At 42.9% G+C, this 23,662-nt stretch overlaps 1 protein-coding gene and 1 non-coding gene across 5 annotated transcripts in view; both read right to left on the bottom strand.

Moving 5' to 3' along the window:
* VPS35L (VPS35 endosomal protein sorting factor like) overlaps positions 1 to 23,662 on the bottom strand; it is a 143,416-nt gene that overhangs the window by 68,916 nt on the left and 50,838 nt on the right. For all 4 annotated transcript variants that reach the window (XM_061152945.1, XM_061152946.1, XM_061152942.1 and 1 more), the window contains 8 exons: positions 21,055 to 21,151; positions 20,293 to 20,340; positions 18,908 to 19,001; positions 14,729 to 14,806; positions 14,159 to 14,281; positions 2,208 to 2,254; positions 1,278 to 1,389; positions 634 to 750 (listed from right to left, as the gene is read on the bottom strand). In XM_061152945.1, coding sequence (XP_061008928.1) covers positions 634 to 750; positions 1,278 to 1,389; positions 2,208 to 2,254; positions 14,159 to 14,281; positions 14,729 to 14,806; positions 18,908 to 19,001; positions 20,293 to 20,340; positions 21,055 to 21,151 — 716 coding nt within the window. The remainder of the gene's footprint in view (positions 1 to 633; positions 751 to 1,277; positions 1,390 to 2,207; positions 2,255 to 14,158; positions 14,282 to 14,728; positions 14,807 to 18,907; positions 19,002 to 20,292; positions 20,341 to 21,054; positions 21,152 to 23,662) is intronic.
* On the bottom strand, positions 4,770 to 4,875 carry LOC133064102 (U6 spliceosomal RNA). The gene has a single exon (XR_009694576.1). It is a non-coding gene; the product is annotated as a U6 spliceosomal RNA (small nuclear RNA).

The raw sequence follows: 23,662 nt of genomic DNA, 5'->3' as shown, positions 1-23,662 counted from the left end.
CTGGAACTCCCTTTTGCTAATTACTGGTTTAACTGCTGATCTTCAATTTAGAGTTATCTCAATAAATTGTTTTTTTCAAATCCAAATACAACTTGACCTTTAAACAACACAGGATTTAGGGACACTGACCCTCTATGCAGTCAAAAATTATGTATAACTTATAGTCAGCCTTCTACATCCATGATTCCTCTGTATTTGAAATGTCGCTTCTGTGGACTTAACCAACCAAAGGTTATATAGTGTCATGGTATTTACCACTGAAAAAAAACTCCACATGTAAGTGGATCTGTGCAGTCCAAACCCATGTCGTTCAAGGGTCAATTATGCTATGGACTGCTGCACTTAGAATGCTCTTTGCAGAGCTATGGGTCTTTTCAAGTTTCAAGTATTCATAATTTTATACTTCTCGCTCACCTAAGGCCACAAGAGTAAGACATAATAGGGACACAAAAATCAAGAAATACATCTTTCAAGTTTTAAGTTCTCCATTATAGGTTGACAAACAATACAATTAAAAGAAGATTTCTTTTTTTAAAAAAATAAGGATGATTAGTTGAAAGAGAAAGTAAAGAAAGAGCATACTACATAACTTGGGCACAAAGCAGTCAATACAAGGTATAAATTGTCACCCACCTGTGGATTCTTCAATTTAGTGATAACTTTCCAAGCTTCATTGAGAATCTGAAGTCGATCACTCTCAGGAGGATCAGCCAAGGCCAAGTTTAACCCCAAGGAGCGAAAAAGGAGATGCTAAGAAATATAGCAAACATTACGATCTCAGATTCAAAATCAGAGTAACTTAAGAAAATAAAGGAAAAGGCTATCATAGTTGGCCTATCTTAAGGTTAATCTTCCAACAACCCTTTTCTGAAGTTCTACCACAAACTTATGCAAGTTAGACTGAGAGGGTCGGAATGAAGAGCTAGCTCTGCGTACTGGTCCAATCTGTGGGCCATACTATTCTTCTACACAAAGTTTTTCATAATTAATGGATGATGATATACTTTTAAAGATGTAAGACCAAAGTTTTTCCTAAATATTTCATAGTGAGCTAACTGGATAAATTTAGGACTCACAGAGGCCTGACTCTCAGCAATTACATGTGTCTCACAATCCCAGTCGCTAACTTGCCTTCCTCTGCACTCTTCAGAAACACAGCCTTCACCTGTTTTCCTGTTGGCCCGAGCTGCCCCTGACACCAGACTCCCTCTCCCTGGAGAGCTGTCAGGCAAACACTGCCTATCTACTCTCCACCAAGCATGAAGTCAAGAGCCTACCTTGGGGAAACCAGACTCATCGCACTCCTTAATCATGCCAATGAAATCCATGGACCTTGTAGCAATGAACTCGGCCCGGAAAGCCGACATCACAGAGTTCAACAGCAAGGCACTGCAAGACACATATGCCCCACGTCAGCAGAGCTTCCCTTTAAGAAAATCGCTTTCATTTTAGGATGTATGCTGTTAGAAAAGATGACTGACAGCCCTTTAATGGTAGGAAAAAAAAAAAAAGATTGCAGTAAAAAGGGAACCTCTAGAGACTAACAAACCTCTAGAGACTAACACAGTGTTTTGTGCATATTCAGAGCTTGATAAATATTCAATTGGCTGGAAGAATGAAAGATGGGTGGATGGATGAGTGAATGGGTGCACAGATCAATGGATGGATAGTAAATAAGAAAGTAATCAAATCCATTTAAACAGAAGAAACAGAGGGAGCCTTCAGTGCACTAATAAAATTAAACATTAAGTAATAATACTGATCCAGGCTGCAAATATATATCCACGTCTCTTATGAAAAGCACTGTTCTAGGACCTAGGGACATAGTGGTGAACAAACCCCACTCCAGGCTCCTCACCTACTACTGAAAGGAGGAGAAACCTCTTATGCCCAGAAGACAAGAATTCCAGTTTATCCTGACTTTATCACTTATCACAGCCCCACAGGGAAAGCACTGCTGTTATACCCATTTTACAGATGAAGAAATGGGAGACACAGAAAGGTCAAAGCAAGTGACCCCAGGTCATACAGCTAAGAAAGAGTGGAGCCAATATCAGAAGCCAGGCAACTGGACTGCAGCATTCGTGAGGTCAGGTGCTACCTTGCCGCTCTGTAGGCCTCTTGCCCATGCAAGCATGCCAAGCTCAAAAAAAAAAGCAACTGACTCTATTTTCAAACACAGGCTTTATGAATTTCAAAATACTTACTTGTTTCCTAGCTTCTTACATCTCTCCATCATCTCTGTTAGCAGAGCCTAAGTAAAAAAAATAATAAAAACCATCAAGTTGGGGGATCTAAAGTAACACTTCTCATGAGCAGATTTGCGAAGTAATACTTTAAAATAAATGTGGTCATTTACATACCCTTTTCTATAATTCTCAGTGCTTGGTAGGATGGGGAGGATGGAGGAGAAAACAAGTTCATTCTTGTGGCATTTAGTATAATGGGTAAGAGCTAGGGCCCTGGTCTCACACACCGCTGGGTTCAAACACAGTCTCACCAACTACTTTTCTTCATCTGTAGGCAGACGACACAGCTGGTACCATGCCACCTGCAGATTCCTACAGGACAATAACAGTGGTACCACCCATGCTCTAGGGTACCAGTGAGAATGAAATTTGCTTTGCTCCCTACCTCTCCTAAGACCCTCTGGAGAAGGGAACAGCTTATCCACTCCAATATTCTGGCCTGGAGAATTCCATGGACTGTATAGTCCGTGGGGTTGCACAGAGTCAGACACAACTGAGCGATTTTCGCTTTCACTTTCCACCTCTTCTAGACCCCCAGTGTTCCTCCCCTTTCATGAGGTGTCTGTAGAATTCTAAGTGAAATGAGTAACAAACATTGGGCCAGTACTTGGTGCTGGCCAGCCACAGGGAGAAGCAGTTGACAGTCATGCTCCCACTTCTCACAACCCCCGTGGGGCAGGCTCTCAATTCTCCCACTTCACAGATGAGAAACCAAGCTACTGAACAGTGTCGTGGCTGGGCCACAATGACATGGCTAGTTATGGTGGGCTGGACGTGACCTGGGAAGTCTGGCATCAAAGGCCATGCTCTTCACTACACTTCCTCTCAAGTGCATTTTGAAGCATTTTTTTTCCCCAAAAGAAAATAAATGTTTTACTCATTGGAATACTATTAATGGCTTTAAAGCTATCTTAAGACAATTATGCATCTTTAAAAGAGCTCTTGTTGTTAAGAAAATCAATAGAAAAAAGTATCCCATAGCGCAGTGGTTTGGGGAAAGTTTCAAACGGCACAGACAAGGTCAATCCCAAGACAAAAGAGCTGATAACAATAGCCTTGACACTGAGCACTCACCAGGCACCCAGCACGAGGCACTGGGCTTTCCTGGTAGCTCAATGGGTAAAGAATCCGCCTGCAATGCAGGAGACTCCGGTTCAATTCCTGGGTCGGGAAGATCCCCTGGAGAAGGGATAGGCTACCCAATCCAATATTCTGGCCTGGAGAATTCCATGGACTGTATAGGCCAGGGGGTCACAAAGAGTCAGACACAACTGAGCGACTTTCACTTTCACTGGAGTGCTTTTTATGTCTTTTCCCATTCACTCTTCCCAATGGCCTTTGACACCATGTCTGTTATCCCTACTTTACAGATGAGGAAGCCAAAACTCAGCTGGGTTGAGCCACTTCCTTCTAAGTGGCAGAAATGAGATTTGTACCCAAGTCTGGCCTGGACATCAAAAAATAAAATGAGTCTTTTTTAGTGCAATTCCACTCTTTTCAGTTGTGTCCTTCCATGTCCTGGTGTCCCTGAATAACTAAAGTGATTGTTGATTGTGGGGATACTATCAACACCCCAGAACCCTTATTTTATTCAGATTTCTGTCTTTGTCCAACAAAAATCAGGTTGGGTCCTGTTCCGAAGTAAATTATGTTCCCTCCATTCATATGTTGAAGCCCTAACCTGCAATTTGACTGTGTTCAGAGATAAGGTTTTTAAAGGAGTTAATTAATACCAGGTGAGGTCATAAGGGTGCAGCCCTAATCCAATAGGACTGTTGTCCCTATAAGAAGAGGAAGAGAGGCTAGGGACACACATGCACAGATGAGAAGATCAGGCGAAGACACCGTGAGAAGACGGGTCTGCAAGCCAAGGAGAAAAGTCTTGCCACAAACCAACCCAGCTGGCACCTTGATCTTGGACTTTCCAGCCTCCAAAACTCTGAGAAGATAAATTTCTGTTGTTTAAAGACACTCAGTCTATCATGGAAGCCTGCTAATATCTGAATCCACTAACTCCAAGTTAATGGTGTTAGAAGGTGGAGCCTTTGGAGGTGATTAGGTCTTAAGGGTGGAGCCCTCATAAATGGAATCAGTGCCCTTATAAAAGCAGCCCAAGAAAGCTCTCTTGTCCCTTCTGCCATGTGAGCACACAGCCAGAAGATAAATCTATGCACCAGGAAGTAGGCCCTCACCAGATACTGTATCTGAGAGCATCCTGATCCTGGACTTCCAGCCTCCAGAACCATTAGAAATAAATTTCTGTTATTTATAATCTACCCACTATGTGGTGTTTTGTTACAGCTGCCTGAACATAACACAGGCCCAAGTCAATCACGGTGGTCTCATTCCCCTTGCAAGTGGTAGGCTTAGACAGGGTACATGACCGATTTCCTGCTACTGAGATGGGGGCTTAGAGGAAAGTTTTCTTGTTCTTTTTTTTTTTTAATTAATAATTAGATATAGGTTATTTTTATAGTTTTATTTTTGTGTACAGATTTGCTTAACAATCACTCAATTTCTAAAAATATGGAACGCTTCATGAATTTGCATGTCATCCTGCGCAGGGGCCATGCTAATCTTCTCTGTATCGTTCCAATTTTAGTATATGTGCTGCCGAAGCGAGCACAGTTTTCTTGTTCTTAAATAGGAACTGGAGGAAATGAAGACTCCCCATCTTCCTGCCTCTGGATTCTGCCATGTCTGGGCATGATGCCTGCAATGGCTATAGCCACTTTGCTGCTATCTGGTGACGGCAGAGCAGAAAGAACAGAACTTGCCTGGCCCAGGCCCTTCATTTGTTATTCTAGAGAACGTACTGAGTTATCTTTGTAGGGCCAGTTAAGTGTTACTTGCAGCCAAAACATCCCAACTGATGATAAGATTGACAATGTCACAAAAGGCCTCCCTAACCCATTCACAGGGGATTCAATATTTGAAAAGTCATTCATGAAGAACAGTATCAAAGTGGTTCCTGGGAAGGCTGAATAAGAGATATTCTTATAACGATCACATTGATACTCTTCAACACACACAAATAACCACTCATTCAACACCTGCCTGTGAAGCAACAGCAATGTTATTGCTACTGTTCAGTCACTAAGTTATGTCCAACTCTTTGCTACCCCGTGGACTGCAGCACACCAGGCTTCCCTGTTATTCATCATCTCCCCGAGTTTGCTCAAATTCATGTTCATCACGTCAGTGATGCCATCCAACCATCTCATCCTCTGTTGTCCCCTTCTCCTCCTGCCCTCAATCTTTTCCAGCATCAGGGTCTCTGACAATAAGCCATTATTCTAGACACTGGGAATAGGGCAGTGAGGAAATCAAGACAGAAATCCAGGCCCTTGGGCGGCTTATTATCTCATACACACACATGTGCACACATGCACACACACACATATACACATACACAAATGAATGAGAAAACCTTGGTCCAGCACTTCTGAAAAGACAAAATAGGACAAATGCTAACATGTGGACAAAATGTTCTGGCCATTAAGACAAACGCCTTAAAAGCTCTCTTTTCACAGGAGATGAACACATTAAAAATGCATCCAAGAATATAACTTAAAAAAGGCTGCATTGTCATTACCCTAGTGTCCAAAGAGCCAAATGGTTATAGACCCCAGGAAGATCTATTAGCGGTTATTAATTTTTTTTTCCAGAGAAGTGACAGGATTGACTACTTTTGGCAAGAACAAGAGGAACAACAGTTCAAACCAGTTTGAGATCGAAACAAGCCTCGTGTTGGCTGAGATAAAAACACTGAAAAACTTGCAGCTCAGAATATATATTTACAGACACATCAGAACTTGAACTTTCATTAGGACCCTACACTTATTTGGTTGTATATTTGCTTTTTATAAAAATTATAAAAATAAGAAGTGCCTTTGGACAGAAGTTCAAACAATACCGTCATGTATCAAAATTAAATAAGCATGCCCTCAATCCCAATTCCCTCTTGCTAAGGATCATCAGTGTCAACATTTGGTGTCTAATCTTTCAAGGCCTTTGTCTATATTCTATGAATATTTAGCTTTTGTTGTAGAAGACTTCTGTTTTACAAAAATGGATACTCACTATATGGACTATCAATATGGAGAGACAATTTGCCTTTTTTGCTCAAGAATGGCATGGGTCTCCCTCCTCCCATGTTAGTACTCATAATGCCCGAGGAATTCACAACCATGTTTATAACGTTATTTTTCAAACTGCTCCAAATTGATGAAGTTTTTGAAATGCTTTATTTGTAATCAACTATAGACTCATGAGAAACTGCAAGAATAGTACAGGTGCTGGTTACCCATTACTAAGCTTCCCTGATGGTGACATCTTACATAGCTATAGTGTATTGTCAAAGTTGAGAAACTGACATTGCTGCTGGTGCTGCTAAGTCGCTTTAGTCGTGTCCGACTCTGTGCGACCCCGTAGATGGCAGCCCACCAGACTCTCCCATCCCTGGGATTCTCCAGGCAAAAACACTGGAGTGGGCTGCCATTTCCTTCTCCAATGCATGAAAGTGAAAAGTGAAAGTGAAGCCGCTCAGTCGTGTCCGACTCTTCGTGACCCCAAGGACTGCAGCCTACCAAGCTCCTCCCATTGGATTTTCCAGGCAGGAGTACTGGAGTGGGGTGCCATCGCCTTCTCCAGAGAAACTGATATTGGTATAATATTAATATAATTAACTAGACTGTTTCACCAGATTGTTCATGTACCTTTTTTTTGGGGGGGGGGGGAGGGGAAGGATACATCTTTGTGATATTTCATTAACATATTTCGCTTTGCATAGCCACCACATCTAAAGCTGTCTCCAGATTAGGGTTGTTCACCCACTACAGAAGTACAGGAAAAGAAAAAAGTTGGGTCAATAACACATTTCTGTTTTCTAACAGGGGAGGAACTTGTGGTTAGAACTCTGCACTTCAAACTGCAGGGGCTATAAGTTTGATCCCTGATCTGGGAACTAGGATCCCACATGCCACAACTCAGCAAAAAAGAAAATAATAATAAATAATTAAAATAATCTTGAAAAAATAACATATTTCTAAGCTAAGATTCACTCATATGCAGCCCAGACTGCTCTAGAGATGTTTAATTCTACTTTTAATAAGTAAATGTGCTTACAATCAGTCTTTACAATTATTGCTCCATTAAAAAGTAAACTAAATAATACATATATCATATTTTCGTTGTTTTTCTAGATGAAACAAACATGTAAACAGTAGGCAAAACCATAAACTAATCTTAAAAGATAAAACCTCTTTCCTGTAATCCAGAGTTAATGTGGCTTAAGTCTCAAAGGAATAAAATATGTCAATGTGAATAAAAAGAACTTTTATACTGCAGGCATTAAAAGGAGAATTTTTTATACTTTTTCCTATTATTTACCTTTCTCTGGGGTTTCTTCCCTAATTCAAAAGAATGAAAACAACACACATGTATGCTTGAGAGGGATTAATCAATGACCAACACTGGTCTTAGATTTGCATTGCTAGTCAAATTGTATTTTAGAACGTTGAAAGGGCAGTTTACATTAATAGTCAACAAAACAGCCTGAAATGCATTAATTGGGTGCAAACTCAAAAATGACTGAATGATCTCTGTTTGTTTCCAAGGCAAACCATTCAATATCACAGTAATCCAAGTCTATGCCCCAACCAATAAAGCTGAAGTTGAACGGTTCTATGAAGACCTACAAGACCATCTAGAACTAACAAGCAAAAAAGATGTCCTTTTCAACATAGGGGACTGTAATGCAAAAGTAGGAAGTCAAGAGATACCTAGAGTAACAGGCAAATTTGGCCTTGGAGTACAAAATGAAGCAGGGCAAAGGCTAATAGAGTTTTGCCAAGAGAATGCCCTGGTCTTAGCAAACACCCTCTTCCAACAACACAAGAGAAGCCTCTACACGTGGACATCACCAGATGGTCAATACCGAAATCAGGTTGATTATATTCTCTGCAGCCAAAGATGGAGAAGCTCTATATAATCAGTAAAAACAAGACTGGGAGCTGACTGTGGCTCAGATCATGAACTCCTTATTGCCAAATTCAGACTTAAATTGAAGAAAGTAGGGGAAACTACTAGACCATTCAGGTAAGACCTAAATCAAATCTCTTATGATTATACAGTGGAAGTAACAAATAGATTCAAAGGATTAGATCTGATAGACAGAGAGCCTGAAGAACTATGGATGGAGGTTTGTGACACTGTACAGGAGGCAGGGATCAAGACCATCCCCAAGAAAAAGAAATGCAAAAAGGCAAAATGGTTGTCTGAGAAGGCCTTACAAATAGCTAAGAAGAGAAGTGAAAGGCAAAGGAGAAAAGGAAAGATATACCCATTTGAATGCAGAGTTCCAAAGAATAGCAAGGAGAGATAAGAAAGCCTTCCTCAGCGATCAATGCAGAGAAATAGAGGAAAACAATAGAATGGGAAAGACTAGAGATCTCTTCAAGAAAATTAGAGATACCAAGGGAATATTTCATGCAAAGATAAGCACAATAAATGACAGAAATGGTATAGATCTAACAGAAGCAGAAGATATTCAAAAGAGGTGGCAAGAATACACAGAAGAACTATACAAAAAATATCTTGATGACCCAGATAACTATGATAGTGTGATCACTCACTTAGAGCCAGACATCCTGGAGTGCGAAGTCAAGTGGGCCTTAGGAAGCATCACTACGAATAAAGCTAGTGGAAGTGATAGAATTCCAGTTGAGCTATTTCAAATCCTAAAAGATGATGCTGTTAAAGTGCAACACTCAATATGCCAGCAAATGTGGAAAACTCAGCGGTGGCCACAGCACTGGAAAAGGTCAGTTTTTATTCCAAACCAAAAGAAAGGCAATGCCAAAGAATGTTCAAACTACTGCATAGTTGCACTCAAACACACACTAGCAAAGTAATGCTCAAAATTCTGCAAGCCAGGCTTCAACAGTATGTGAACCCTGAACTTCCACATGTTCAAGCTGGATTTGGAAAAAGCAGAGGAACCAGAGTTCAAATTGCCAACATCCGTTGGATCACAGAAAAAGCAAGAGAGTTTCAGAAAAACATCTACTTCTGCTTTACTGACTACACCAAAGCCTTTGACTGTGTAGATCACAACAAATTGTGGAAAATTCTTCAAGAGATGGAAATACCAGACCGACTTACCTGCCTCCTGAGAAATCTGTATGCAGGTCAAGGAGCAACAATCAGAACCAGACAGGCAACAACAGACTGGTTCCAAATCAGGAAAGGAGTACAACAAGGCTGTATATTGTCACCCTGCTTATTTAATTTATATGCAGAGTACATCATGTGAAATGCTGGGCTGGATGAAGCACAAGCTGGAATCAAGATTGCCAGGAGAAATATCAATAACCTCAGATACACAGGTGACACCATCTTTGTGGCAGAAACAGAAGAGGAACTAAAGAGCCTCTTAATGAAAGTGAAATAGAAGAGTCAATAAGTTGGCTTAAAACTCAACATTCAAAAAACTAAGATCCTGGCATCCGGTACCATCACTTCATGGCAAATAGATGGGAAAACAATGCAAAGAGTGATAGACTTTATCTTCTTGGGCTCCAAAATCACTGCAGATGGTGACTGCAGCCATGAAATTAAAGACGCTTGCTCCTTGGAAGAAAAGCTACGACAAACCTAGACAGCATATTAAAAAGCAGAGTCATTACTTTGCTGACAAAGGTCCATATAGTCAAGGCTATGGTTTTTCCAGTAGCCATGTATGGATGTGAGAGTTGGACCTTAAAGAAAGCTGAGTGCTGAAGAATTGATGCTTTTGAACTGTGGTGTTGCCAACAACTCTTGAGAGTCTCTTGGACTGCAAGGAGATCAAACCAGTCAATCCTAAAGGAAATCAGTCTTAAATATTCATTGGAAGGACTGATGCTGACATTGAAACTGCAATACTTTGGCAACCTGATGCGAAGAACCGACTCATTGCAAAAGACCCTGATGCTGGGAAAGATCAAAGGCAGGAGGAGAAGGGGATGACAGAGGATGAGATGGTTGGATGGCATTACTGACTCAACGGACATGAATTTGAGCAAGCTCCGGGAGTTGGTGAAGGACAGGGAAGCCTGGCATGCTGCAGTCCACGGGTTCACAAAGAGTCAGACATGACTGAGTGACTGAACTGAACTTATATTAATAGTCAGACCACTGGAGGAGCAGTCCCATGGGTCAACTTGTTTAAGTCTCACTTTAACAGTATAGCAGTTAACGGGGGAGACCTAGAAACAAAGTCTAAAGCAAAGTAGTCAAGGGAACAAATCTGCTGGTTTCAGTGTCACTCTCAAAACGGCTACACAACTTCTAATTGTGTGACTGTAACAAGTTTCTAAACCTCAGGTGCGTCATCTATAAATGTGTATAACAGCAACACCTAGCTTAGGGAAGCTCTGAGAGTGAATTAACATAGCCCAAGCAAAGTAACCGGGTTTCCCCAATGGCTGAATAGTAAAGAACCCACCTGCACTCCAAGAGATGCAGGAGACTCAGGTTCAATCCCTGGGTCAGGACAATCACCTAGAGTAGGAAATGGCAACCCACCAGCCCAGTATTATTGCCTGAAAAATCCCATGGACAGAGGAGCTTGGAGGGCTACAGTCCACGGGGTCGCAAAGAGTCAGACACGACTGAACAACCGAGCACGGACACAGATGAGGTAACTAAGACAGACAGACACTGGAGATATTGCGGGTTCTGCCCCAGACCACTGCAATGAAGTAAACATCGCAATAAAGCAAGTCACACAAGCTTTTTGGCTTCTCAGTATATATGAAAATTATGCTTTATACTCTGTACACTATTAAATGTGCAATGGCATTATGTCTAAAAATAAGTGTGTGTGTGTATATATACACACACACACACACGATAATTAAAAAACACTTTATTGCTAAAAAATGATAACCATCATCTGACCCTTCAGTGAGTCGTAAGTAACATCAAAGATCACTGATCATTGATCACCGTAACAAACAAAACAAAAAAGTCTGAAATGTTGAGAATTACCACAATGACACAGAGACACGAAGTGAGCAAACGCTGTTAGAAAAATGACACCAACTGACTTGCTTGACATGGAGCTGGAAAAAATGAACTACCTGCGAAGTGCAGCCCAGCACAGTGCTACAGAACCAGGGCTGCCTGTGGGGCGCAGCGCAGAGGGAGCCTCAGAAAGAGGCCGTTGTGTTAAGGGCTCCAAGCTCAGCAGCATCTCTGACCCAACTCCATGCTCCATTTCTTCACAGCCAACCAACACTGCCTTCTACTCTCTTCCTGAAAGGTCACAAAACTCTCCCAACAACGGGCATTTGGTATAATGTTAAGTGAGGGAAAAGCATCATAAAGGCATATGGGAAAATTTTCTCATGTGCAAAACACAATTGTAATAACAAAGCAAGAGTGAAAGTGGAGAGAAGTATTAAAAAGAAAATGCACCAGAATGTTAACAATGACCAGTTACTCATGACAGAATTTTAGGTGGCTCTTTTTCTCCTTTTAACTATCTTTTTCAAAGTCTTTCCAATGAACATATACTTACTAAAGAATGTTTTCTGATTATGAAAATCCTCTCCTATCCATTCTGCCTCTTGTTTTTTCCATGGCTGCCAACTGGTACTCTTCTAATCCATCTGGTATGCTTCTGCCAGTTTGATCTTCAAGCACCACTTTTTGCAAATCATCTCCATGATCAAAAATTTTCAAGAGCTGCCTGGTCTCCATGACACAATGATCAACAACCTCTGCAGCCTGGGCCACTCCCAGGCAGCCTAGTTCCCCACTCTTCTCCAGTAATGCTCGTCTCCTTACTATGCCTCTTACCTGTCAGTGTATACAGGTCCCTTCCCTCAACCCCTCCTTACTGCCCCCTGACTCTTCTCCTGGCCTTCAAATCAGTCCAGGCCCCATTTCCTATGAAGAACAAAGATAACGATGATAACCATCCCCATCTGCCTGGTGCCTTTCACACCAGCTCTTGGTCATGTGCTGACGTGCACTATTACAGTCATCTCAAGAGAGCCCTTTGCGGAAGGTTCCATCTATTAGCCCCATTTTACAGCTGATAAAACTGAGGCACAAAGAGGTCCAGCAGCCCAAGGTAACACAGTCACAATCTGAACTCAGTGCTACCTCACTACCTGCCCCAGCCTCACCACCTTCCTCTTCTTTCCTTCAACAGTGACAACCTGCATCACACAGCTGAGCACGGCCTTACAGGATTCCGCACCAGACCCAGACAACAAGCTGCTGAAAATGGTATGTTTACCAAGGGGTATGTTTTCACTGCCCAAAGCATGTTTTATGGAACAGTTGCTTTTCTCTGCAAAGTGTTCCTAAAATTGGGGGCATAAAGGTTTTTTTGCTTAATTTTAATTATATAAATGGTGGGGGGGGCGGGTGATCTTACCTTTAAACAACAAGAAAAAGCCTTTTTGATTAGGCTTCCCCTGATTTTGGGAGGGAGGGGATTTCAATGTGAAATTTCGTACGTCAGGTATTTGCAGCTCAAGGCATTTCTCCCTTCTCTCATCTAGATGATTTTCCCTTCCCCCTCTCACTTACCTGTCCTGTGTGTTGCTAACTGCTACAGATAAATGCCTACATTCTGGAGGTGTGGCCCTTTAAAGACACACACAGCTCCAACTCCCTGGGGGACACATCCCAGCCACTGCCAAAGAGCTTTTTAGGTATCACTTTATCACACACATTTTCAACACCACCCTCCACACTGACATTAATTCTTCCACAGTTTGAAAATGATTTTTTTTTATAAGACACTGCAAGCTCCTTGTTTAAATGTCCCAAGAATCAGAGTTTGTTATTATTCAGGTGACCTAATTTTTTTAATCACTTCTTCTGGTACAATAATGATTTCCTAGAGTTTTACTCCCCAGGAAAGCTCTATTCCCAGCTTCTGCCATCCTCTGAGATTACTGCCACTTAAAAGGAAGAACGCCTTATGACATGTACTTTTTGTTTTTAATCCAATTTTGCTGTTCTTTAAGGAGAAAAAGAGTAAGTGTTCTTATTTTCAAATGCATCAGTTTTGCTCACAGGTTTCAGTCTTCAGCTGAATCAGTCAACTTCATGGTTCTTCCTGGGAGTCTGGGCCAGCATGTGGTGGCTGAGACTACCCTTACAATCAGAGAGAATGGCCACAAGTTTTCAAAGAAACTTCTATTAAACTGATTTGATTTATAAAATCAATTTACTCGATAAAAAAATTCACCTATTATTTAGGTGAATACAAGATGTCCCTATTTTTCTCCTCATACTTTAGGATTTGCAAAAATTAAAATATAAGCAAGGCATTATACTTGCCGAAAAGTTAAAAAACAGATTGGGCAAGAAAAATAAGTTAAAACAATCCAAACTCTGCCCTCCAGTGACACTTTGTCTTATCTCTTTCCTGGTTCTCTCGTGCAGATATAAAAATTATATTTGCAATCCCAATGACACAACAAACATTCAAGCACCATGAGTGGGGCCCTCCTCCACCAAGCACTGTACATGGACCGTCTTGTTGGATCCACGCAATAGACTAGAAAAGAGGAATTACTACTGATCCCATTTCACCGATAAAGAAAAGAGGCTGAGCGGTTAGGGACAAGTGACTTGAGCTCTGCTTTAGTAACAACAGCTGCAAGCAACAGAGCTGAGGTTCAGACGCGGGCACCCTGAGTCCAGGGCTCACGCGTGAACAGCAGGCCAAACCACCACTTAGGATACACACAGTCAGGACAAGGGCTGAGCACAGAACCAGACCCAAAAGTGAATCACTGTGAAAGGGCCCTGATGATGACGTTACTGGGCACTCAGGAGTGAGGGTCCTTACGACACAGAAGACAGGAGTGAGCTTCACGTTGAAGCCACCCGGCAGTTACCTCGGGGGCGCGGTAGGAAACACACTGGAAGACCCAGTCCATGGCAGGCGAATACAGGGGGAGGTAGGACGGAAGCTCCACGCCCTGGAGCACCAGCTGGTTCTGGACCGTGTCCCCGTGAATCTATAGGAGACCAAACAAACACTCAGAAAAGGAGGGGAAGTCACATAACAAAGAACATGTCTGGCCCCGAGAGAAACAGCCTGGTTTCTCAGGTTTTTTTAAACTAGAAAAAAACACACACAGGTTCCCAGGTCACCAGGCTGAGCTGTTCTGGGAATGTGTGCTGTGACGAGAAGTAACCGGATAAAAATGGACCTAGCAGATGCTAAGAAGAAAGTCTGATCAACCGGAGATGTTGCTTATTAACACATGCATATTAATGCTCTTTGCTTGTTCAGTACAATCAACACATTTTAATTGTCTGTAACAGACACGAGTGCGATATTCTAGGGTTTACACATCTAAAGAGCTTTAAGGCAATCTCGACTTGGAAAACCAACTGGGTTTTATGAATCTGTGATCGTGTAACTATCACATCAATTGGCTCTTTTCATAGTGTTCTCTTACCTGTTTGAATGTGAGGAGGAAGTCAAAAAAGTTCTTATTTAGGCTTTCTTTGAGATGTGGAGCCACTTCCATGCCCACCTGTAGCCAAACAAAAGGAAGTAACTTTGACGGCGGAAAACCAGGTTGCAAATAACATATACAGTGTGATGCATTTTTGTAAATTAAAAATATACATATAGGCAGATATAAGGATAAAGAGGTCCAGAAAGTTAACTTTCATTCTTTTTGTTTATTTCTTTTCTTATTCAACAAGCATATCTTGCTTTTATAAGAAAAACCACAGGAGCTATTTTTAATTAAAAAAAAAAAGGGCAACATTTGCAGTAATCATCTTCGCAATTTCCCAAAGGTAATGAAAGTATTTCTGAACAGATGACCAAGGGAACAAATCAATACAGCACTAAGGAGAAATGTACTCTCAAGACAGTGTATACGACATTCTTTTCCTCTCTAAAAAATGATAAACACACATGTGGGTGTACTTATTAAATGAAGCAAAAAGATTCTGGTATGTAAGAGAGTCAGCTGGGACTTCACTGTTGCATTGTTAAAATATACAGATTCATTCTTTGCTGGGCAGTCAGGGAAGCAGACATAAATTTTGATGTATTTTAAGCAAATTTTTTATTACACAAGCATGAAGCCTAACAAAGCTATAATCCATTGACTCATTATTTTAAAAAGATACATAATATTTTCAGTTGAAAAACATTTGCTAAATCACAGAGAAGGTGGCCAGGGCTCTACAGTCGAATGGAAAAGTAAAGGTCGCAAATATGGCAGGGACTACATGAATTTAAAACAAAGCATCATAAGTTTCCTTAAACTGAGTTCCTCAAATACACCTCAATTCCACACAGCTGCTTTAGCACAAAAAAAACTTTGTAAGAGGAGCTGCTTTCTGGGACCTGGTTTCTTCCAAGCAAGGCAGATTTCTACCACTCACCTCCCCCCACAGATACCCAGAGGTCATGAAGATTAACGATAACAGTGTTTTTTAGATGTCTGTAAGGAATTCCTTTGAGGAAAATTATGCAAGATCTACTGGGGCGGTAAATTCCAGGGGCAGCTCTCTATAGCTGTTGGAGATGCTTCCAAGGACAAGTACAAGGATTTTAAAAAAATACTAATAACAAATGTCAGATCCACTTTTACTGTGTTCTGACTCTATTGTCTCCTTCTACTAATCATTTCGTAGAAAAAGCAATAATTACCTGTTAGGCGACAGCAAAGAAAAGGCCCAGTGGACAAGCAGTGGAGATGAACTGAAGGGGTTGTGACTTAGAAGAGGAGTTAATCATACTTTCCTTTAATAAACAGCTCTGAGCACCCCCCACGCCCTGCCTACTCACTGCCTTTGTGTTTTGTTTATCTCTTTCCATAAAACCAAATGAGCAACTTAGAAATCTGCTCAGGTCGAAAAAATATCTACCTAGAGTAGCAAGGGTAGTTACAATATCTATCTGTTGTTTCTACCTGCCTGGCACTCATTCTCTCTGTTTCTGGAATCAGCAAAGTAGACTTGTCTTTGAGGACTCAAACTTACCTCTCAGACAAAGAGGTTTGTGGCAGCTGGACCCAGCCAACCCTGGGTTGCCAGCGTGGGCGCATGACCCAGGCTCAGTCAGCAGGCATATCCCATCCCACGGTCACAGTGACTGCTATATCTACGGGCTAAGGACCCAAGGTGGTTCCGCGAGATTCTGCCTGGAAACTCTGGCTAGAACTACTGGGGAAAAGACAATCTTGTCGCTGGGGTTCCTAAGTCGAAAGGATAGAAGCCGTTCCACCATATGGAAGGAGAAAGCTGTAAACTGAAGTCACCCAGGGGAGAGCAGAGCTGAGCCACGAGGGAGCAGACAACTCCTGGGGTTGTCCGGGTTCGGGGTCCCTGGGTCTGCCATGCTGGGACTACCCCAGGCTCTTCAGATGGGAGCGCCAACAAATCCCCAACCTTTGCTTCAGAGTACTATGAACTGGGGTTGTGCCACTTAGAATTGAAAGAATCCTTACTAATGCACACTGTCTCTTACTCTTTCTATATCAAAAGATTTTCAGTAGCTACCCAACCAGGGGAAAGGGTGCTCTGCCTGAATTGGCACAAATGATTTCAGATACAGTGCCTCTCACCCAGCTTTCCTGGGGTGTGTCTGTAATCTCTCTTCATTGCCACTGAGTTTTAGAGCTCCATCTGCCATGCAAAGGCACTTTGAAAGTGAAAGTGAATGAAAGTGTTAGCTCAGCCGTGTCCAACTCTCTTGCAATCCCATGGACTGTAGCCTGCCAGGCTCCTCTGTCCATGGGATTCTCCAGGCAAGAATACTGGAGTGGGTTGCCATTCCCTTCTCCTGGGGATCTTCTCAACCCAGGGATCAAACCCAGTTTCTCCTGCCATTGCAGGCTGATTCTTTACCATCTGAGCCACCAGGGGAGGTACTTTATATGCAACAAATATCATCTTTCACTAGCTTGTGTACCTGCCTTCAAACTTTAAAACTGAGCAGGTTTGCAGGGAATGAATATTCCCCTCACTTTCTGATTTCTACATAATAACTGTGTGTCATTAGACACACTAAGTTTCTAGATCTTTATTACTGACGGGAAGGTCAATTCAAAGAATGTGATGTATGCTACAAGGGGAAGGGCAGCAGAACACAAATCACAAACAAGGCTATCTTTACATCCCCCCACCCCACCCCACAGGATCCAGGCCAATTTTGCACACAAGAGGCCCTCAGCAAACTCTGACAAGGAAGGAGCATTCAAACTTCATGATACTAGAGTTGAAGCTGGAGAAAATATATGTGATATTCTTGTATGAAAAATATATGCCAGTCTCAAGCAGATGGCAATGCATAAATACTTTGGCCTCAGTTACTACAAGGGAGCAGGTGCCCTTAATTGGAAAGCTTTTTCTTTTTTCTTTTCTCCCTTATTAGGGAATGGACCTATAAAAAGGATTCTCCCCAAGGATATCTGCTTCTCACTCTGAGGGAAATGACTGATTTCTCTGAGACACTGGAGACCACAGGGCTTCTATCACATGCCAGATGTCATGTGAAAGAAGCTGATCAAAGGCTACAGTCCTCACCTTTTAATGTCATAGTATTGATGACCACTAGAAGCTCAGCTGGTAAAGAATCCACCTGCATTGCAGGAGACCCTGATTCAATTCCTGGGTCAGGAAGATCCCCTGGAGAAGGGATAGGCTACCCACTGAAGCATTCTTGGGCTTCCCTGGTGGCTCAGGCGGTAAAGAATCCGCCTGCAATGCAGGAAACCTAGGATTGATCCCTGGATTAGGAAGATCCCCTGGAGAAGGGAAAGGCTACCCACTCTAGTATTCTGGCCTGGACAACTCCATGGCCTGTATAGTCCATGGGGTCGCAAAAAGTCTGACAGGACTGAATGACTTTCACTTTCACACTAGGGAAGGGGTAGGTCTCTAACAGTAGCTTTGTCTTCAAGAAGTCTGGGGTTCACCAGGACCCTACAGAATATGGGAAATAACCCCTCTAAAGGTAAATGATGCCAAAGGAACCAGTAAGGTGGACTCCCACAAAAGCTGACAGAGGCAGCGGCCCCATGTGAGTTGAAGAAAAATGACTGTAAATTCTCCACAGGGTGCATTTTTCATAAATGAAAAGTTAATAGTTTTAAGCAGGAGCTTCACGGTGCTTTGAGGCGAGAAAGGCTGAGTGATCTACAATCTGAACCCATCAGAGCAGCCCTCCAAGGCCAGGTGACACAGACCCATTGCCAGGAGTGCCTCTCCCTGCCAGACAGCCCTCATCAACTCATGCTCTGAGCCAGCTCTTTAACACAGAGACCACAAATCTGATAAAACAATCAAATTCAAAGACAAAGGGAAAGCAACATTGTGAGTCAATGAGAAGTAACCTATCAGCCGAAAAGCCTTGGGAGCCTCCTTCCCAGCAAGAAGGGAGAAACAATTAGTTCTGAAACCCAGTTCATTTGTGAGACGATGACCCTAATTAAGAGTTACGGGTAAGTGGGTCTACTTCGAAATTAATTTTAAACAGAAATCCTACAGCCCTGCTTTCTGTGGACGAGCTATGCTCTAAAATTAGTGGCTAATAAAGTCCTTCGTCCAGTGACTCTGGGTGGCGGGGAGGGAGAAGCGAGAGCGTGAGGGGAGGCGGGATGCGGTCGGCTCACCCTGCACAGGTAGGCCCTGGCGTACACCGACGCCAGCGGGTCCCCGATCCCCCGGACCATGCACGTCAGCCGGGGCAGACACTCTGAAATCCCCCTGCGAGAGACGGAGAGACAGCAGCATTACACCCCACAGGGGAACTCTCTGTTCCTTCATTTTCTGAATAAAAATAAAAGCCTACGTTTACACTTCCTAAATGTAGGGGGGCAAAATCAGGTTTCAGAAACAAACCAAGGTTGAAGTTGACGTTTTCTAAGGCCATGTACCAAGTCTTTCTCTCTGGCCACAATTCATTTTTTGAATGGTTTCTTTCGTCTCTACCATCTTTTCAGCGCTGGAGTCTAACCTTCACTTTTTTCCTGTTTAAGGTCACTTTTACTAATTTAACAATTTTTGTTCCACCCCCCCATCCCCAGTTATCATCCATCGACAGGTCACTAGGTCACTCCTCGCCCTTCTCCATATCTCAGCTGTTATCTATAGCCCTTTGGCACAGATTTACTGCCCCGTGCTCCACCCACTCTCAACACCTGACCCCAGCATCCCCGTCAAAGTGAACTGTGACTTACTTATTTCTCTGGCCATATGGGACTTCCCTCCGCCTCAAGCCTTATTCTCCCCCAACTGGTGAACGAAAATAACTGTTTCTTCAGCACCGCGTAACCTCCCCCCCCCCAAACTCCCCCAGGAATCCCCAGATCTCAATCAAACACTTGGTACACATTTTAAATCCAACTTGGAGCATGAGACAGCCCGTGGCTCTGGGGAGTTATCTAGATGGTGTCCAACGCCACTCAGAAAGCAGATCTGGTTTCTCCTGGTTCCGCAAAACTACTCTCAAAACAAGGTCCGAGGTGGCCCAGAGTAGCAGGGGGCTCAGGGGAAAGGGCCTTTCGTTTTGACATCTCTGACCTCTTCATCATCTTGGACGGCAGCCACAAAGACATGGAGAGAGGGCCCATGGGTGCTGCTCCAAGTGTGGTGTCTGCAGCCCGAGGAACGCTCACAGACCCCTTCACAGGGCTTGTTCACCGAGATGACCAGGGGTCAGAGATGCTAAGTAACTTTCTCTGGACCACACAGTCAGTAACAGCAGAGCTAGGATGTCAAATCCAGTTGATCTTCCATGAGTAGAGCTAGGATGTCAAATCCAGTTGATCTTCCAACCTCTCCCACCTTGAGTTTTCTTCTCCATAAAATGGAGATTAAAAAGTGATCTCTACTTCATTTGGATTAAATGAGAAAATGGATGGAAGGTGCTTAACACCAGATCAGCTACACACTAAGCATCACAGAATGATAGCTACTATTGCAGTGCCATCCACAAGGGCTGTGAGAGAAAATTTTTTGGAAATGTATGGCTCTGGACATTTAAGAAGAGCCTTACGTTTTGGAGAGGAACTTGTTACACTTCAGGATGGAAGCTTCCACGTAGCTACAAAAACATTCTGTTAAGGAAGACATTTTCCAGACGGCCTGTTCCCTATGGGGAAAAACCTAACTGTTCATGCAGAGAACTAGGTGTGTCTTCAGGAGAGGAGCCACGACAGCTCTCAACAATCCAAAGAATGAAATCAGCGAGTGGCCTGTGGTTTCTACATTTGGTTTTCAAGGTTTTATTCTTATTTAAAATAAAATTTGGAAAACGTTATATGCTGATTTATGATTACGTGCTGAAATTTAAACTGGGTTTTGAGCACTTCCAACTGAGGTTTTATGGGGAAAAGATGAAACTTAAGAGAACTAAGGTTCCTTTTGTATATAAGTCGAACTGTCTGTCCTTCAACACTGGTGTTTGTGCAGATAAGCTGGACCCTGCTCCTTTCAAGGTCTTGGGACCAGAGAAAACATACACACACAAAAAAAAACCCCAAAGCATTTTAATTGAGAAAATTAATGTGGGAATGTTCTTCAGGGAAATAAAAGCCTGGTACACAGTGCCACAGTCAAAGTTTAAAAACAGAGAACTGGAGAGAGCCAGAGTCCAAGGGCATCTTGGACAGTGTGGCTGGCGCTGGGCTTCCAGGCGAGCGACCCTAACAGGACCCCATTTTCAACAGGAAACTCAGGGCAGCCCATTGCATGGCCTCTATTAGCAGTGCAATCCTGCAGCCTATCTTTAAAAGCATCAGACAGTAAAAAAGGATACAATCTTGGAATGAGCTCCCTGATGGAAGCAATCTTGAAAAACCAATTCAAGCATGTTTCCTTGGCTGTGTCATTTACATTCTCTGGAGAGAAGTGATCTGTAAAACAAAAATAATACCCATCAGCCTTCCTAATTCCTGGGATCTGTCACAGCTGCTCTGAGTCCCGGGACAGAAAACAGTCACAGCGCGGCAGAAGGGGTGGGGCGCCCGGCCCTTCCATGGCCTTCCTTCCAAATATCATTACTACTAGGAAACACCTGGTGACGAGGATGACTGACACACAGAGGCTTTCTAAGGGCCAGGCGCCACTCAGAGCGCTTTACAGACATCAGCTCACTCAGGCCCCACAAGGGCCCTCCGAGTCACCTACTCTTACGGTCCTCTCTCACAGACACAGGGAGTGAGGCACTGAGAAGTTGAGGGATTCGCCCAGGGCACACAGCAAGGAGACATAAGACCCAGAATTCAACTCAGGCAGTCTGGCTCCACAGCCTATATTCTTAGCCACTGCCTCTAATTTAATCCAGAGGCTCTTGGTATACCTACCAGTAACTACGGTGATACTGCTGAGAATTCCAGATGCTTGAGGAACCTGCAACTGTAACATGAAATGCAATGGAAGTGTGTGCTGTAAACATCACATGGACCTGACATGTGTGGTAAGTCAAGACCCTGAGGTGAGAAATCAGTCAGAGTCAGGCCGCCAGTTCAATAATATCACCTGAAGACTTGAGTCACCTGGGACAAAAATGCCACTTTCCCCTACTCTCTGCTCTCTTCCCCTTTAGTAATGGGGCTCTCATTTTCTGCTGGGCATACGGCCATCCTTGCAGCTCAGGGTGGCTATGTGACCAAGTTCAGGTCCCAGGATATACACAGGAGTGCAAGGAATTAGCTCCAAGGGAAGAGACTTGATCTTCATTTCTTCTTCCCTCCTGCTGGCAAGAATGCAGATACAAAGGCTGGAACCTCCATAACCATCTTGAACCACAAGAGCAAGACAGAAGTCAGGACGGCTGGCACCACAGGCTGGCTGCCAGCTGTGATTCTCTTTACTGAGATTTTTGAGTTTTCTGGCACTGATGACCAAGCCCAATCAATGACATACATCTTAGCAAGAAATGGAAGAGAGTACGGAAAAATGAAAACAGAAACAAACTAGAAACTGTTCAACACCAAGAAGGCTACTGTTGAACTCTCACATTTAAATGATTTCTGCACAAACTGGAGCCTGATCCCACCCCTGGGATTGGGGTGTGCCTTACACTTTTAGGATTCAACCAAAACGGGAGAAACTGATTACTACAGAACATAAGAAACGAATGTTAGCCTTTTGCCCTCATCATGTTGCTCAATGAGTCATTTTTCATCCCTGGTTCTCCTTTCTGCTACTTGGTGGTACACCATTAAAGTGATCAAAATATCTATGGAATCAGCAAAAAATAAAATTCTAGGTACTTCACTAGCAAAGAACAGTCAGTAATCACAACTGTAGATATTTCAGAACTGCAATCTCAAGGATTTATCTATTTTTGGATGTTCTGGCATGCTTCATTCATTGGAGAATTATTCACTTGCTATTTTCTAAGAGAAGTGAAATTACCATTTTTCCTTTCCTGGCCTGAATCCATGTACTTAAAAGTAACTTTTTTTCAAGTTCCAAGAGACCTAGATAGGAAAAGGTAAGGGCTATTCTTAAATTTGTTTGTCAATCTTGCCTTTTGGAAAACAGGGGGGGGGGGGGGGGGGGGGTTTAATTTCCCTTAATGTGACTGAATCATGTGACTTGAGACCCAAAAGCAAAAATAAGTCTCTGAGGTCATCTACCAAAAACTTCTGCTTTCCAGTCGAGGGAACGGAGGTACAGCAAAGGGTGGGATAACACGGAATCGGGCTGCCAGGAGCGTGGGACATCACACCAAGACAAGCTGCCCTGTGTGTACACACCAACAGCCAGCTATGCAATAATTCGCATATGCAATACAAAGGCTTTTAGATTTTCCTTCCAGTTCCAGAGATAATTTAGGGAAAGGATTATGTTACGCAGGACTTTACAATCTTACAGAAAAAAGTAAATAAATAAAGTGGGAAGAAAAAAATGTATTATAGCAAGCTCAATAGTACATTTCATTACTTCACCTGCTCACAATGAATGTCTCAGGAACCAACCAGAAGTGGTATTCTAGGCTCCAGGGAGATAAGAGAGCACAGCACATAAGGGAGACCCTGCCCTCATGAAGCTTACATTCCAGTGGGTCTGGTCAAAGAACAAGAAAGTGAGCCAAAGAGATGCGAGAGGAAGGGGAGCAGCAGCCAGGTCATGAGGGGCTGCAGCCTTGGCGAGGAGTCTGGGAGTTCTTCTAAGTGTGACGGAAGCTCCCTGAAGAGCTCTGAGCAAAGGAATGACATGACATCAATTATACTTCAGCGCCTGGGCTGCTACATGGAGAATGAAATTAGAATCTGGAAATTAATTCAGAAAAGGCTTCAATGTAAAGAAGAGCTGAGATATTTTCTTCTAGTTCCCACTTACTTTTCCTTTATGGGCTCCTTTTTTCAACCCTGAACTTCTGTGGATATTTTAGGAGAAGGGAGGAGACCAGTGAG

Source organism: Dama dama, chromosome 10, assembly GCF_033118175.1.
Source record: "Dama dama isolate Ldn47 chromosome 10, ASM3311817v1, whole genome shotgun sequence".
NCBI lineage: Eukaryota > Metazoa > Chordata > Mammalia > Artiodactyla > Cervidae > Dama > Dama dama.
The sequence above is the reverse complement of the archived record's forward strand: the minus strand, read 5'-3'. Positions and strand labels throughout refer to the sequence as shown.